The sequence below is a fragment of the Trachurus trachurus genome (genome assembly GCF_905171665.1).
Source record: "Trachurus trachurus genome assembly, chromosome: 19".
NCBI classification, from domain to species: domain Eukaryota; kingdom Metazoa; phylum Chordata; class Actinopteri; order Carangiformes; family Carangidae; genus Trachurus; species Trachurus trachurus.
In genome coordinates, this window is record NC_139913.1 from 8517485 (window position 1) to 8533365 (window position 15881).

The window sequence follows — 15881 nt, forward strand, 5'->3', positions numbered from 1 at the left end:
AAAAAAAAAACCTTCACTCAAGTTAAAGAAGCAATACTATAATGTAAAATATACAAAGTCCTGCATTCAGGAAGTTTAAATTACTTTTTTATCACAAGTAACTTTACTCTTTCTTTTCTTGCTCTATTCTTTATTCTTGCTTTACTCATGTTCTTGCATGAAAGCCCCAAGGACCAAGGACTTTTTTTTTTTGCTGAAATTCTTTTCTATGAGGTAGTTTCACAGATGAAACTTTTTTTCCTCTAATTTTTTGTCTTTTCTTTCCAGAGGAATAAAAATCACATATCCCCATGGGGGCTGATTATACAGATGAAAAAACACCAAAATTTAGAAAAATTATCCTGAGAAAAAAAATCTACCTCTTTGGTAGAGTACTTAGACCCTTTCATTTGTAACTGTTCACCAGCTACATCTGTAGGTGAAACAGCAGGTCAGCTATTCATCATAGGTTTTGTGCTTTGATTCCTTGATTAATGAGACAACAGTATTACATATGGAATTCATTTACAGTATGTATAGGATTACTGATACCTAAATGTGTAAGATGCTTCTAATATTGTAGCTGATTAAATTTTAATTAGTGTACACACACTGCTGATTAGTTATCTGTTAAATGTATTAAATGTCATCAGCTGGTTACATGAGTTCCATGTAAATCCTAATCTACAACATAATAGACGAATTAGTGAAGTGGAATTGATGTATTGACGAGCGAATGGTGGAAGTAAATCAGAAAAGCACTTCGCAGCCGACTAGTTACTGTCATCTGCTGCTCGCTGCACTGATCCGTGTGTGTGTGTGTGTGTGTGTGTGTGTGTGTGTGTGTGTGTGTGTGTGTTTAACCATTTCAGGCCTCAGCTCTCACCATTCCATCTGCACACTTGGTGCCGGTTAGGACGAGGCCGGGGTCGGGCATGTCATCGCCCAAGTAGACGTGTGTACCTCGGCAGAGTATCCTTCCCCCTTCCTGCAGGGGTATGTTTGTCTCTATGGAAACAGCATTGGTGCCAATTACTGGGCGGTTAGCTCCTCCTTGACACTGGATTTTGCCACATTTAGCATCTCTGTAAACAGAACGAACAACAGGCAGAATAACAATGTGATAATTGAATAACATGTCACAGTTTTTTCCCCAAATGTGTATATATGCAATTATTCCTGCGCTCACTCTAGCTGGCCAATTAGAGAAACTGTAGAACAGGGAGCTTGTTTGTGCTCCTCTCCACACCACAACCTGGGAGGATTTTGTAATTTGCTCCTTTGCCCTGTATCCCACAATCATGTCTGCAACTAATGATCATTTCCATTGTTTAATGTGCCAGTTATTTTTTGATTAATAGCGTAGTCTGTAAAATGTCAAAAAAAAAAAAAAAACTGTGAAGAAAGCCCATCCTGAGTTCCCAGAGCCCAGTGTCAGGTCTTTAAATTACTCATTCTATCAGTTAGCTGAAAAACAATGATATAAAACAGAGAAACACAGCAAATATTCACATTCTTGAAGCTGGAACCATTTTGACATATTTTGCCTTTTTTTAATTACTTAAATAACCAGTCGATGAATCAGCTGATTGTTCCAGCTCTGGAGTCGGTAAGACACATTCCAGCCTCTACAGTAACCGCAGATTTTACTGCTTACTGACACATACAATTAGATGCAATCACTGGTTTCTATGGCAACATCGGGTCTTACTTTGCTCCACATTTGGCAAAGGAGCCCTTGGAGTCCTTGCCACAGTTGCCATAAGGGTCTCCCGCTGAGTTCACCCTTTGAAAGCAGATGCCTGGAGCTGGCTTAGCCCCTGCGACACACGGTGAAACACATTAAAAAGCTGGTGGTGACCATTATTGGAAAATTCACACTGCGCATCAGGTGTGAAGGAGAACCTTTAAATGTACCTTGGCCCCACAGTGTGATACACTGCTGCTCGTGAGTCTGGCAGATGCCGTTGTAACAGTAGCCGTCCACATTGTGGCAGGCGTGGCCGTCGTGCAGGTAGACGTTGGAGGGGCAGTGTGGGCTGGTGCCGGTGCAGAACTCGGGCAGATCACAGGCGTTATTGGATTCACGGCATGGAGTGCCTGCTCGCTTCAGCTACACTCAGAAATACATGTATATACACAGAATCAGACATAAAGACAAAGACCCAGAGGGAAAGCTTAGATAAATATGCAGTGAGCTGAAAAGAGCTGTGGAAAAATATCCACCAAATTTCATTAGCACTGCTGATTTAAGCTAATCAGAGAAAATATCTTCCTGTCAAGACACATTGTAGTAAACTGTCATGGCTGGCTACCCGGTAGATTTCTCACCTGACAGTCCTGGCAGCACTGTCCGTGTGCACAGACAGCATCTCCCTTCAGAGTGCAGGTAGTAGCGTTGCAGCAGGGATTCATACATTCCTTTAGATCCAGGAGACAATAAAAGGCAAGCAGACAGAGGGAATGTAAGCGAGGGGGAACAAAAGTAAAGAAAATTAAACTCAACACAAAGAGATTGTATTTCACCTCAGAGCAAATGCTCAGACTTTGTTATCAGAGCGAACGCAAGCCTTGCAGGACTCAAAAACCTGGCAGTGGAGAGGAAACAGCAGTTTCGAGTTCTCTAAAAACAACAATGCTTCCATCTGACAAGCTCATTCAGACCCCTGGAACCATGAGCGGGGACGGTGAAGGAAATAGAAAAATGAGAAGGAAAAGAAAAGAAAAGTAAAGAAAAGAAAGACATGGTGCAGAAAAAGATCCCCCTCCACAAACAAGCTAAATATTGTGTAATCATGGTGGGAAAACGGCTGGTATCGTTAAGTCACCACTTCAATCTATACCTCACCATAAAACGAATGAAAAAATTCTTGAAATAAACTAATAAAACTTCGGAAAATCCAAAGTGAAGTTTCCTGAAACTACACTAGTTTTTGGCATTTTGCTAAATGAGGGAATTCATATTCTAAAACAGCAGGGCACAGAAGCATCTGAAAAGAAGAAACAAATTCTCCTCACTATAAAAATTAGAGTAAGGAGCTTTCCCAGCAGGTTACACACAGATTTAGTCAAACTCACCCAACTCAACATGCAACCCCCGTGGAGGTAGAAGAGAGGAGCAGTATCTATCACAGTCAGGAAGTGAACCCATATCAAGGTCAAGTATCATTTTTCTTTATGCTAGTGTAGCAGTCTGCAGAAGCATTTACATCTAGATATAAAAATGTATCCACTTACTTTATTTACTCACTTCATACATTGCTTTTGCAGTGCACGGTGAGCTCTTTAACAAAGCGAAAAGAAGAAAAACAGACATATGCAGAGTTTGTTTTATCTTAGGTTGTCTGGAATATTAGCGTGACAACCGTGCAACTAGCTTTTCAAACCTGCTTTTTGTTATCTTGACTCAAAACACAGATTGAACCTCTTACAAAGAAATATCAAGCGAGTTTAATAATCAAATGTGAAAGGTGCTTGATGGGATTGTTTCTGTTGGACAGCGACAACAAAGGCGGATAAAATCCTCCTAAAAGACGATATTAAGACGTTCTTGTCCTTTTTTGTGGTGCAGAGCGAGTCAAACAGAGTCTGCACCATCCCCGTAACATTTCTCCTCTCACCATGGAGGCCCATCTGTTTCACGTTAGCCTTTATCATGAGCCATGCCCTGCACCAATCAGCAGCTCTCCGCCTGCTGATACAGTTGGAAGCTAGCTCTCAATCGAGCCTCGGCGTATACGATGTGTATGTCTGCTGGTGCATGCATGATCTCACACAGAGGCAAGCGGGCCGGACCCCCGAGGGTCAGCTCTTTCTCTCTTTGCCATTAGGGTCTGAACATACTGTACAGCCGAGTGCAGTCAGACTCCGGAGGAAGTAGATGGATGGAGCTGGCAGGGGATGCAACTGACATGATGGGCCTTCCAGAACTTCTTTCAGCCTAAAAAACCATTAAGGGCCTTTCCCATGGTCCCCGGGGCCAAAGGAGGCGGAGGAGGCGCGCTGAAAAGAAGTAGCCTGTGATTGTGAGGAATTGGACCCGGGATTTTTTTAATGAGGCTTTTTAATGGTGGAGAGAGGTGCAGCCTGAGCACTCTGATCTGGCCTGGGTTGGCGTGACGCCGTTAAACTCTGTGGAGAGCTTTATTATCGCTGCTGGCTTGGGCCTGTGGGGCTTATGTCAGTTCTTTGTTTTGAAGGACAAGGCCACTTTCAGCCCGACCCTGGATGGAGTATGAACAGCTCACAGAAGAAAAAAAAGAAAAAAAAAAAGCTGTTCTGGCCTATGAAGGTGTAAACAAATGGCAGAAAAACAAGGCATTCTCTCACAGAGGCTATTATATAATTCAAAATATCCTCCCAAATTATAATAGATGTCTCCTTCATATTTCATAGCCCTGTTCTCGTCTCGTCTGCCTCGCTGAATGTCAGTTGCATCATGATTAACTGTTTCATCATCCTGCAGTTGAAGAAGTTAGCAACGCGTGCCACCATTACGTATGTGCACGCCATTGCGGATTCATTTAAATAATTGACAGGGTGAAGCTGTCAGTGATGTTTCCTCTCAGTGAACAGCATCGCGATCTGACAGCCCTCCTTCCCCCCAAACACCTGTTCAGTGCACAGAATGAATACATTTACACTCATCTCTGAGGTCATTGTTTTCTGAAGAGCGTCTTTAGAGTTCCGAGTCGTCAGCATTTTACAAAAGGAGGTTTTGTTTTCGCTTTGGGAAATGTTCGTTTGTGCCATGGCAACAGAAACCACCACGAGCATTTCTGCTTATTTCATTTCTCAAATGTGGGAAATATAATTAAAAATGATTTATGGGGAACAGTTAAGTCGAAGGGGGCATAAAACAAGAATGCTGAAGATTTGCAGGAGGTCTGAGGATAAGAAAATAAAGTCTGTTTCCCATGACCTATTCACTAGACTTCTCTCACCTCCAGTTCTCCACAGTCACACTCCTCTCCCTCCTCCACGTAGCCGTTGCCACATTTCTGCCCGCCGTAGAGCACCTTGACCTCAGGCATGTTGAACAGACACATGCCGACGCCTTTTTCAAAACTGGCTGTCAAGTCCTTCTTGCTGCAGCTGCTGAACACTGTGGGGAACGGATACCTGCGAGAAGAGGGGAATATTTTTGTGAGTGACACAAACCGAGAGAGGAGGAAGACACAAGGGCCCTCTTCAGGTCTGATGTAATCAGCAGCTAATTGCCACTAATCACTAAATCAATTAATCGTCAGAGCTCAGCAATCGCTCCAGAGCTCCATTAGCATGCGAGTGGCGCAGGGCCCCCTTGTCTCCTCCCCTCCGCCGAGAGAGGGAGATCTGATAAGATATACTTTATGAGACGGGGGAATCATAAAAACTCAAACCAAAAAGTGCTTCCTTTGCAAGACTTGCAACACCCATAAATTTGGGAGCAACAGGGGATGGTGTGTTTTTAATATTGTTTTTGGAGCGGACAGAGAGGGTGGTCTGCTCCGTGGGGAGAGCACACAGCCCAGGGTTCTGTCTGCCAAAAGCTTTGTTACAGACCTCATGTGGCTTTATTGAGCTTTTCTGTGATAATATAGTGCCTCGGATGACACTGTGTGCGTGCGTGTGTGTGTGTGTGTGTGTGTGAAGTGTGCATGAATACAAGCAGATTGTATCTTGTTCTCTATGAGGCTCTTGATAAAAAAAGCACCATATGAGATTTTTAATACCTCCACCCACGCTGTAAAATTCTGCACAACAAGGCCAGAAAGGGTGAAGCCGTATATATCAAATATATTCACTCTTATGTCTGTGCTTGTCCTTGTGCACTCAGATGAGTGTGTGTATATGGGACGACAAGTGGGAGATCCAGGTCAGGAAAGATGACCAAATGTTTTGTTCCAACAGGCTCTGTTAAAGTGTGAAGTGTGCCCTCAATCCTACCTTTACACCTCTGCCACCCACTCCCCTATTGTGGCCCGTGGGCTCAAACGGTGGATTTTCTTTCCTTTGCATCGCGTTAGTGAAAATCTTTCCTGTCACAGCAGAGAGAGTGCTGACTCTAGACTAGAAGTCAGGAAACAAAAACCAAGCAAGCATCCGGCATCCTTCCCAGCAGGTGGATGTCAGGAGAAAGGAAAGTCCAGATAAGCAGACTGTTAACCGACTAAAACACATTATATATATTCAGTGCATCATGTATTTTCCAAAATGACAGCACGGGAAATTGGGTGGCTTGATTGTGAAGTCTTAAGTGGTGTAGAAAATGACGGCGCTGAGAGGACAGCAAACACATCACGGTTGTAGCAGAGATGGTTTTATCTACAGATCTTTCAATAAGAGAATTTCCTGAGGAGCTTGTGGATAAGGACCTGTTCATTTTCAGCCTGAGCTGCTGTGCCATCAAGAAGTGGCTCTTGGCACCGTGAGAAGAGACACTCACTCATATTTTTACATGAGAAAAATACAACAACAATAAAACATTTAAATGTAGTGGAGCTGTCAATTTGTTTTCGGCTACCAGTCCAAGCTTTGAACTCAAACTTCGTTGGCTGATCTTGTTGATATAGAAGCTGTAAAATAACCAAAATCTCTAGGTGGAATTTCTCCTTCCCGAGAAGGAAGCATCTCTGTAACTCTTTCAAACTGTGTTTTTCTCTGATTGGGTTTCACATCTAATACGGCTCTAAATATGTCATGACACTCTGTGAATGTTTTGACATGACCTCATTCTCGGCTTGCCTTTGATTTCTGTCATGTGTGGGAGGCAGCTTACATCAGCTCCTGCTGCTGACCCCCCCTCCATCTCCTCCCCCAGCCCCTAAACACGCAGCCCGCTGCTCTCGAACGTCAACACTTTCCAGAGGTTGTGTTAGGTGAAAGTAGGGTGCCATGGAGCAGATCCGGAGCCACTCTGAATTAAGGCAAAAAAAAAAAGTCTCAGTGGATTTGTAGTGAGATGAAATGGCAAAAAAGGAAAGAGCAATGAGGAAAGCTGTAGTAACAGCCATAATTGCACCATTTTTTTCTACTCCTCCTGTCTGAGCACCTCGGGGGATCCTGCACTGATGAACAGCTGTCAAGGCTGCTGTGCAACAGGCAGGCCACTTCCTTAGCAACGGCTGTTGTTGATTTCCTCTTCACCCCCAAAGCCCAAGCCAAAATTGCTTGCTTAAGTTGTACCCACTCTTTTGCTGCATTCATTCAATTTCCATGAACTCAGCCCTGCTCTTCAGTTACCAGACCATGCAATGCATGACAAATACTCACATTCTTGTTTTTTTTTTTTTTTTTCCCTGGTCAAGTCTGAGATACATGTGCTTCTCAGGATCCAGCTGTTCTTTATGAGAGGCAATACAGAAATAATTGGTCTTCTCTGCAACAGTCTGGGGGTGGGAGGAGGAATAATGGCTGTGAAAAGGCAGAGGCACAGATGAATTACAGTCGATGGCATTTAGCAGCTGCAGTCCCCAGGGCTAGTAAAGCAGCGCCAGGCCCAGTCACGGTGTGCACATCTGGGGCTCATGGCGAACCAAAGACACTCGAGACAACCGCTCATCCCCTTGAGAGTCTGGGCCACCACCTCAAAAGAAAAAAGACCCCGGGTGACTCTTTGACCTTCAGGCTCCCTCTCATCTTGTTCTGTTTTTTTTTTTACAAAGGATGAGCCGCGTTCACCTCTGCCTGCTCTCTGAGACCGCTCTTTGTTCCGTCTCACACTGCTGCATTGTTTTCCACCTGGTCATGCTCCAGTTCCATTACGGGATCAATCCCTCTCCCGTCTGTTTTCTTTTGTTCGTCTCTAACCTGCAGACAGTGTTTGACAGTTGGCTCCTAGAGGTATTGCAGTTGATGGTTGATAGAGTGTACAAAGCAATCACTGGGACTAAGCTGCAGCAATGGCTAAACAAGGCTTGACTGGATCAGTGGGAGGTCTGGTGATAAGGAATCATTCCCAGTTCTATTACAGGCGCCTATGATTTCCTCCTCATCCTGATAACACTACAGTGCTGGAGTCTTCCAACCATCTCTGCTTCAATGCGAGGGTAGATGGACTGTGACAGGTAACCCAAATGTTTTGTGCGTAGAGATGAAGTCATCAGTAAAAGCTTAAACTGACAGTTCACAAACATAAAAACATATAATTGTTTTGGCTTCTTTTGTTTATTAGCTTTGTCTCTAGGTTCCTTTGTGCTGCTGTTTGGCTCACCCGCCTTGTCAACCTATTATATTTTTTAAAGCATTCAAAGTAAAAATGAATCGGTCTGAGTTCCCCGGGGAAGCATCAACATAATTATTCTCAATAACTTTTAGCAGTTTTATTTTCCACTTTCTTTCTTTGGGATTACTCATGCTCAATGATGTGGTTAATTAACCAAAAACTTCAACAAACTAAAATGATGTGACAGGTTTTTGTTAGATCAAAAGTTCGCTCCATTAAAAATGAAATTTATTGTGGGCTGTCAGTTCAGTCTACCTTCATTTCTTGTTGAAATGTTACATGATCAACACGTGAAGGTCAGACTGAAGTACGACTTTGCTGCAGACTACTGCCATAAATCCAAACTTTATGTCACCAGTGACCAGAATACTCTAAAGGCAAAGTATCACGTTAAAAGACACAGAGCAGCTTCAGCCCATATAGAGCTGGGCAGGGCTCACTCCTCCTCATCTGTCTGTCCTTGCGGTTCACATCACAGAGAGCACCGGGAAACCCATCCAGCAGGTCCTACACGGCCAGTTTATGTCACATCTATTCAGCCATAAAACACTGATCAGGCTATTAATCAGGTCTGCTGAGTTTCCCAATGACGCATCTGCCAAAACATTTTCCACCATCCTTGAAACGGTGAGAACGTTTTCAAAGAAAATATAAAATGTGCAAATACTCACCGTGACCCTGTCTTCATTTTGTTATCACAGTTTTATTATGTTTTGGAAGACCCTGATCTTTTGGCACGAATGTGAAGAAAAGCTAATTCAAACCTGATTGTGACAACTGTGTCTACGACAAATATTTCATACTTGCTCGACTACACATTCAATATTAATTTTACTGTGTCCGAGCTCTGAGGGATGATAGGTGATATGGTTGGCTATGGCCCTTGGTGCCTGGCAGTCTGTCCTACATTGTAGATACTGAAAAGCATTTTCACATTGATTTCCCTATGGACTCAATTAGACAAGAGATACCAGAGAATTCCTGTTCTTCAGCGGGGCACAGGTCACATTTCCATGGCATGGCCTGGGCTCTGACTCACTTTATGTGATGCCTGATTATTTCATGACACGGGACATACATAAGTCTCTGTGATATCGCGCCACAGTTACCATCTCGCTCAGAACCTGACCCATGAGGGGAATGAACCCTGCCTGAATAAGGCATCCTGGATCTGTCCATCAACAGCTCAGTGTTTGTGACTGACAAACTGTGAATTACTGTACAAATAAATACAGCATACATACAGTTAACAAATGATACTTTGAGGGATCAACAAAACGTTTTGTGCAAATAGTTTCCTAGATACGTAGATAACACTATCATCTGCAAACAACTGGGGACCAGCTTCATCATCATCATCATTTCAAGGGGTTGCACACTTGTGTTTTGTCCGTTTTCAGGCACTAGTAATAGGTGATAAACAGCCAAACGTGTGGATGAAAAAAGGCTCAGGAAATAGAACGCAATGGAAATGAAAGTGAACCGAGCATAGAACCCTGTGGAGTTCCTGTGTCAGATTGCTAATGTGTATGTTTCTCCACATATGTCTTCCTGTGTCGATGGAATAGCCAGCAGCCGCTCACTTGCTGCACGTGTGTGTTCCTGTGTGTTTGTGTGTGTTTTCAAGAGATGATAATCTCAAAGGATGAGACACCAGGCTGTTCTCATTTAGTGCTAATGGAGGGATAGAGGCATGGATGGAAAGTGGGGTGAGGAGGGTGGGAGGGATGACACGACAATTGGCAATGACCAGTACGAGCAGGAAATAAGCAGCGCTCTATGCAGATGTGCAGCTGGCACTGAGACAGCTTACAGTTTTACTGCCCATTCCCTACCCCCTCCACCCTGCCCCTAACCCCCGGAACCCCAGTGTAATAATGATGAACTGGATCTCATTATCTCCTCTACTCAGTTTGTGCAGCCACGGCGAGTACATGACAGTTGGATGGGCATCAACTTCTGTTTGTGCACAGCAGTGACGATGAAAAAAATCATGTATTCTATTTGATGAAAAGAAAATATCAATAAAAACAAAACAGGTATTCTTCGCTGAGTGCAGGAGAGTGTTTTATTCCCCCCATGTACTTTCAATTACTGAATGCAGTGGGCCATTTGTATCAACCCATTCAAGTCTTGGCCTTGTGAGGAGCTATTCTGTATAATCACTTTGCGCTTTGAAAAGAACTGGTCGCCTGTCTAGCAAAACATGGCAGTCAGTGATGTAAACAAAGAGGCTAACTGCAGCTGCCGGGTGGCGAACAATGTTGAGGTGTTTGCCGCAGAGCCTGTGTGTGGCCTCATGGTGTTTTAAAGTATGGAGCAGCGAGGGGGCAGGACCTACGGGAGATGTAGCACCGCCTCAGGCAGAGAATAAGTTGCTGACCTGGAATTAACTGAGAAAGCAAAATGAGGGAATGTAGAGTTCCTAAACATCCTTATTTAAATGTATTGCTTCCTTAATCCTGGATTAAATAGCAAAGCAGCAATATGGAGCAATAAATAGGTGTAGAGGGGATTATTTTGAAATCAACTAGAAGTAGATCATTTCTTTCTTTTGTCAGCCGGAATGAAAAAAAAGCGCACAGTCTCAGCGGAGAGCAGAACAAGAAACTAAATATTCATGTCTTATTTTATTTCTCACTAGTCTATGTTTGGTACAAACATTCCTTCACATGGAGAGTTGTTCGTCGCAGCTGCAGATTCAGATATTTTAGGAGCAAGGTGATAAGTTTTCTCCACACATAAACTGTATAATGGACAATTTTCAGACGTGTTTAACTATTTATTTGCAGCTGCAGAGTGATTTTCCAACATTAAAGTTGCATGTATGTCAAAGAATAGCATCACTCTGACTGTGCACATGGAAGAAAGAAATGAAGGCAGGCTGAAAGAGACAGGAGAGAAGGGAAACGCTAGAAAGACAAAACTATTTTATTTCAGCTTCAACCATGTTTTTTCTCTCTCATTTGCACATTGATTATATTGCCATTTTTGGACAAAGTCCTTGACCAGGGATACCCTCAATCAGAGTTAAATATAAATCTACATCTTAGTGCTGTGTTGTTTTATAAGTCTATAATCAAGAATAGTGTTACCCTGTTTTTCATGAATCTGGTCCAAACCAAATACAGGGAGATGTTTCCAGCATAAACACCAGTCTGAGGCTCCCACACACCACTAGACCTTGGCTGGAACTGATACCCAGTGTTTCCACCCAGAACATCCTTTTCCCCTCTGCTCAGTCTACTACAAGTTGTCAGACATGAAACATTACAATCCATGCTGAGCAATTACTCAATAACTACACCTCAGACTTGATATGTTTTTAGATATGTCTCAAATGTGCAGTATAGGCTCTCTACGCGCTGTTTTCTTAGGTCTACTGTAGATCAGCTACATTAAGTGTGCTGTTTGGGCCATGCACTGCCACTGAACCATTAGCTTCTTATTGAGAATGAGTCATATTGCTTCAGGACATTAGCACAGCTGTTCAATCCGCCATAAACCCAACGGCCCAACGCTTCAACTGCATCATTTGCTTACAGACGATACAAATGGATAGCATTTGGAATAATGTTTACATATGATCACAATCTGGGCTTTTTGAGCAATGGTTGCTATTTTTAATAAGAAATAAGACAAAATTAATATCCAAGATAATGATGGCCTGACATCATGATGATGCATTTCAGGTGGTGTTGGAGTTAGAAATCATTTTTGCAAAGCCCCCACTGGAGCGCAGTGAATTATAGCATACTATGTCCCGAGGCTGATGAAGGCCAACGAGCTGAAATAAAACTCCTGCAATTCTCGATATTGAGGATTAAGGAGTCAGCTATCTTGTTAATCTGTTGACAATTTACTGTCAAGATAGAGGCCATGACTCACCCGGTGGAGGGAGTCATGATGCAGCCTCCACGATCCACAGTCACCCTGCAGCCACACCCCCTTTCTGGGGTGTCGTGGTTCATTCCAAAGTTGTGTCCGAGCTCATGGGCCAGAGTGACCGCAGCGCCCAGAGGGTTGTCTGAGTGGTCCTGCAAAAACAACAGATCAATTTTGGTGAAACTGAACTTGAACGTTCATCACAATATCTAATATAAAACCTCTTTACTTGATGAGTCTAATTTGTTGAGTATATTTCTAGCCTTAAAATGATGCTACAAGCAGAGCCTCATAATGAGATTTGCTCAGTTTACAGTTCTGTTGCAGCAAAGCAATAGCTAATTAAAACCAGACATTTCTGATTACATACTCTGAGGAAAATAACAAATAATAAAAAATGTTATGTTAGCCAAATTGTTGTTCCCCACAGGACCCACTGGAGAAACATTACTCAAAACAAGTGAGTGTAATTGCATATTGCCAAGATTACAAACAATGCCTTTGGATCTGTGCTTATCAGAGCGTTTCCACCGCTCGACATTGTGGCACTGAAATGAGAAATGAAACAGCAGACTGCAGGCTGTCACCTTCAGCTTGCTGTGCACACTTTGACAGAGCCAGATGTGCTGCTTCATCCTCACAAATAAAGACATGAACCTCTTCTGAGGGAAAGAGACTAAATCGGCCCGAAAGACAGAGCAGACAGAGCCTCGAAGGACAGCTTGAAAATCACACAGCCAATCGGGTTAAAGAAGGCAAATTAAAGAGTGGTGTGTGGAGATGAAGCCGGAGTGACACATGGAGTGAAAGCTGCTGTTGGCTGATGTACTGAGATTTCCGGCAAGGTGTGTATAACATGAACACATGAAGAGGATGGATAAATAATGTAGCGGTAGCAGCTATCAGCTCTTCATGGATGCAGAGCTGTGCGTCAGAGCACCTTGCCTCTGGAGTCTTCCGTCACTGTGCATTATTCAGTAGTGCTGTGCAAGTTGAGCTCAGACTGATGAACTGCTCTGCTGGGGGCTTTTGAAAGTAACGGTCATCAACTGTCAGTGCTCGCTGAGATCCGACTGCGCAGCCTGGATTCGTGCTAAAAAAAAAAAAAAATTCAGTTTCCTGGAATAATTCAGACACCTTCACTAAGTGAGGAAGCTGCTCGAGAGGGCACCGCACACCACTGTCTCTGTTTTGTTCCACCTCAGCAATGAAATTAATGTAACATTTAGGGCTGGTAAATGGAGCTTCCAGATGGTCTGAAAATGGATGTTTAAGATTTAACCGCCTAGAAAAATAACAATTAGACCCAAAGGGGACGTCAACTAATGAGTTCAAAGGTACTCTGTAAACGAAGGGAGACAACCAAGACAACAGGATCATGATTTGCCCAGCAGAAGAGTCTGCGGTCTGAGAGCGATCCTTTATGTCTGTGACCTGATGTATTTGTGTATGTAGAGTTTTATGATAATGACCAAGTCTCCACTTTACCATCTGGGAGGACAAGAGTGAAGAACCATCTGGGGACTAGCTGTAAACCTAACCATCAGCCTGCCAGACCCCAAGACAAACAGCCACTCAGAGGCAAAGAGTATAAAATAATAGCATGACATGCACTAATGCAACATGGCTTGTGCACATGGTATAGGGTTGCAGCTCTGTAATGGGTGATCATTTACAACATGCCCCTGCAATTTCATTCAGGCTGCGATACACTCTACCCTTAAATTCTCTCATTTGTTGCACCTCATTAAGAGGCAAAGGTTTCCATACGTGTAATCAATACACACTCTGATTTATCAGCACAATGTGGAAGGCACTATGTATACCCTCCCTGGAAAAAGAGTCAGTGATGCGTGTGCGCTGTAGTTAATACTGGTTCCTATCAAATCTGGGATCCTTAGTTCAACTCTTACACAAGAGACTCAGGGGAGAAATTTGAGAGTATTATAACAAGTCAGAAGGGAGGTGGAGAACAAGGGTAAGAGAGGAGGGCAGGAGGAAGAGGAATGGAGGGATAAATGAGTCTATAGTTTCTCTTCTCTCTCAAGAAGTCGGCATCAACAAAGTAAATATTTATTTTGCTTTGCTTCCCTTCAATATGGTGTAAAAGTGTATGAGCACGTAGAGGACAGATGCTGAGGCACATTCACGCACCATGACGATTCCTCCCGACTGCTCTGCTGTGCACATGCTCATGATAGGCGCCATCCCGATGGTGGTCCCCTGGAAATACACCCCACTGAAAAGAGAGAAACAGAGGTTATCACATTATCAGCATGTAGTGTGTCTCCATATTCCATATCTATCAAGGTAAAGGCTAGTGTTAGGTGTTAGTTTCTTACATGATTATGTATTTCTATGCATCTATTTCTGCACTATAGCCATGCTACCAGATCTGACTTGTGCATGGGGATTTGAATTAAAGGTTTAAAGCATCTTAATTAAGTGCTATAGCAAAGTGATTGAGTCATCATCCCTAAAAACGGCTTGTACTCCATGTTATCCCCTGTTCCACTCGCATTTATTTCAGTGTTTCTATTCAACATTGGTTTGTAAAACTTGAGCACTTCGTTGTTTGATGATTATTTTTATCAGCTAAACTGTCAGCTTACAGCATTTAGCTGCAATATCTAGTTAGCCTTTTTTCATCTACATAATGAAAATGGTGATAACTGTGTTAGCACTAGCATGTCTAAATGAAAGAAATGTTTTTTTTTTTTTTTTTAAGTAAACCTTAATTGTCTGTCTTTTAACCAAGATAAAATGTTTTTGTTGGCAACTTCTCAAGCATGCAAGCATCTCATGAGGCTGTCTCGGCATGCTAACGGCTAAGACTGATAGACAAAAGATATTACAAATGTTTTAAGAGGCAGGAAATTAAATTGTTTCTCAAACAAAACCATTTCTGTTGGTTATGAAAACTCTGCATTGTAGGGTACATTTGCATGCGCCTCAAAACAACAGCAAAAAAACAGATTACAGAACATATTTAATTTTGCTTGAACCCAGAGAGACAATTCCAAAAAACCTGATAATGTGTTATAATTTTCTACACATGGGTGCTTCCAAAAAAGCTCTACCTGATTAGCTGGGCGTTGTCATGGGGTTTCTGGGGCAGCAGCTTGACCTTCCTCCAGTCTAGGAACTCATGCAATGTGGTGAAAGGATCTTGGGTGACTGGACACTTGTCCACGTCACTCCACACCTCCAAGCCCACCAGAGCCACTCGGATATTCAAAGCCCTGTAGAACTGAGGAGAGGAGAGGTACAGTAGGTAAGAATAGAGATGTGGATTCAGGCCACAGGCTTAGAATCTGTTTCTCTTAACATTTCTGTTACTCCTTTTACCTATTAAAACACGAATGCTATGAAATAATCGCTTACAAATGATCTGAGGCTCTGAATAAATCCTCCTTTCCATATGAATGAATCATTTCTTGCTGCTCTTTTACTAAACCATCATCCACAGTGTGTTTTATTACAGCGGACTCTTCACAACATTTCTCATTCAAGTTATGGAATTGATCATCCATTCATAATCTAATCAGCCTCTGCTCACAGGTTGGTTAATTCTCAACAGGCTTGATGTGACCTCTAATAAATCACGTTCCAACACAACATTGCCTCCGTTGATTTGATTTTTTACCTTGTCCACATAATTGGCGATCTCAGCCAGCCGCTGCTTGACCTTCTCCATGTCCTTGCCTTGCTTCTGAAACTGCAACAATACAACCATACAGAATAAGGCAGATAGGGGAAGAGGCGATCCATGCGCTCTGAATGTTGATTATCACCAAAGACGTTATTTGGA

General features: G+C 42.9%; 1 protein-coding gene across 1 annotated transcript in view; it reads right to left on the reverse strand.

The window, feature by feature from the left end:
* The window catches only part of adam12a (ADAM metallopeptidase domain 12a), a 71913-nt gene that overhangs the window by 7765 nt on the left and 48267 nt on the right, over positions 1-15881 (reverse strand). Inside the window, exons 8-16 of the mRNA XM_083994295.1 lie at positions 15717-15788; positions 15151-15320; positions 14225-14309; positions 12074-12222; positions 4923-5100; positions 2311-2400; positions 1897-2092; positions 1691-1799; positions 866-1064 (exon numbers count right to left, since the gene is read on the reverse strand). Of these exons, the coding sequence (XP_083850421.1) occupies positions 866-1064; positions 1691-1799; positions 1897-2092; positions 2311-2400; positions 4923-5100; positions 12074-12222; positions 14225-14309; positions 15151-15320; positions 15717-15788 (1248 nt within the window). The remainder of the gene's footprint in view (positions 1-865; positions 1065-1690; positions 1800-1896; positions 2093-2310; positions 2401-4922; positions 5101-12073; positions 12223-14224; positions 14310-15150; positions 15321-15716; positions 15789-15881) is intronic.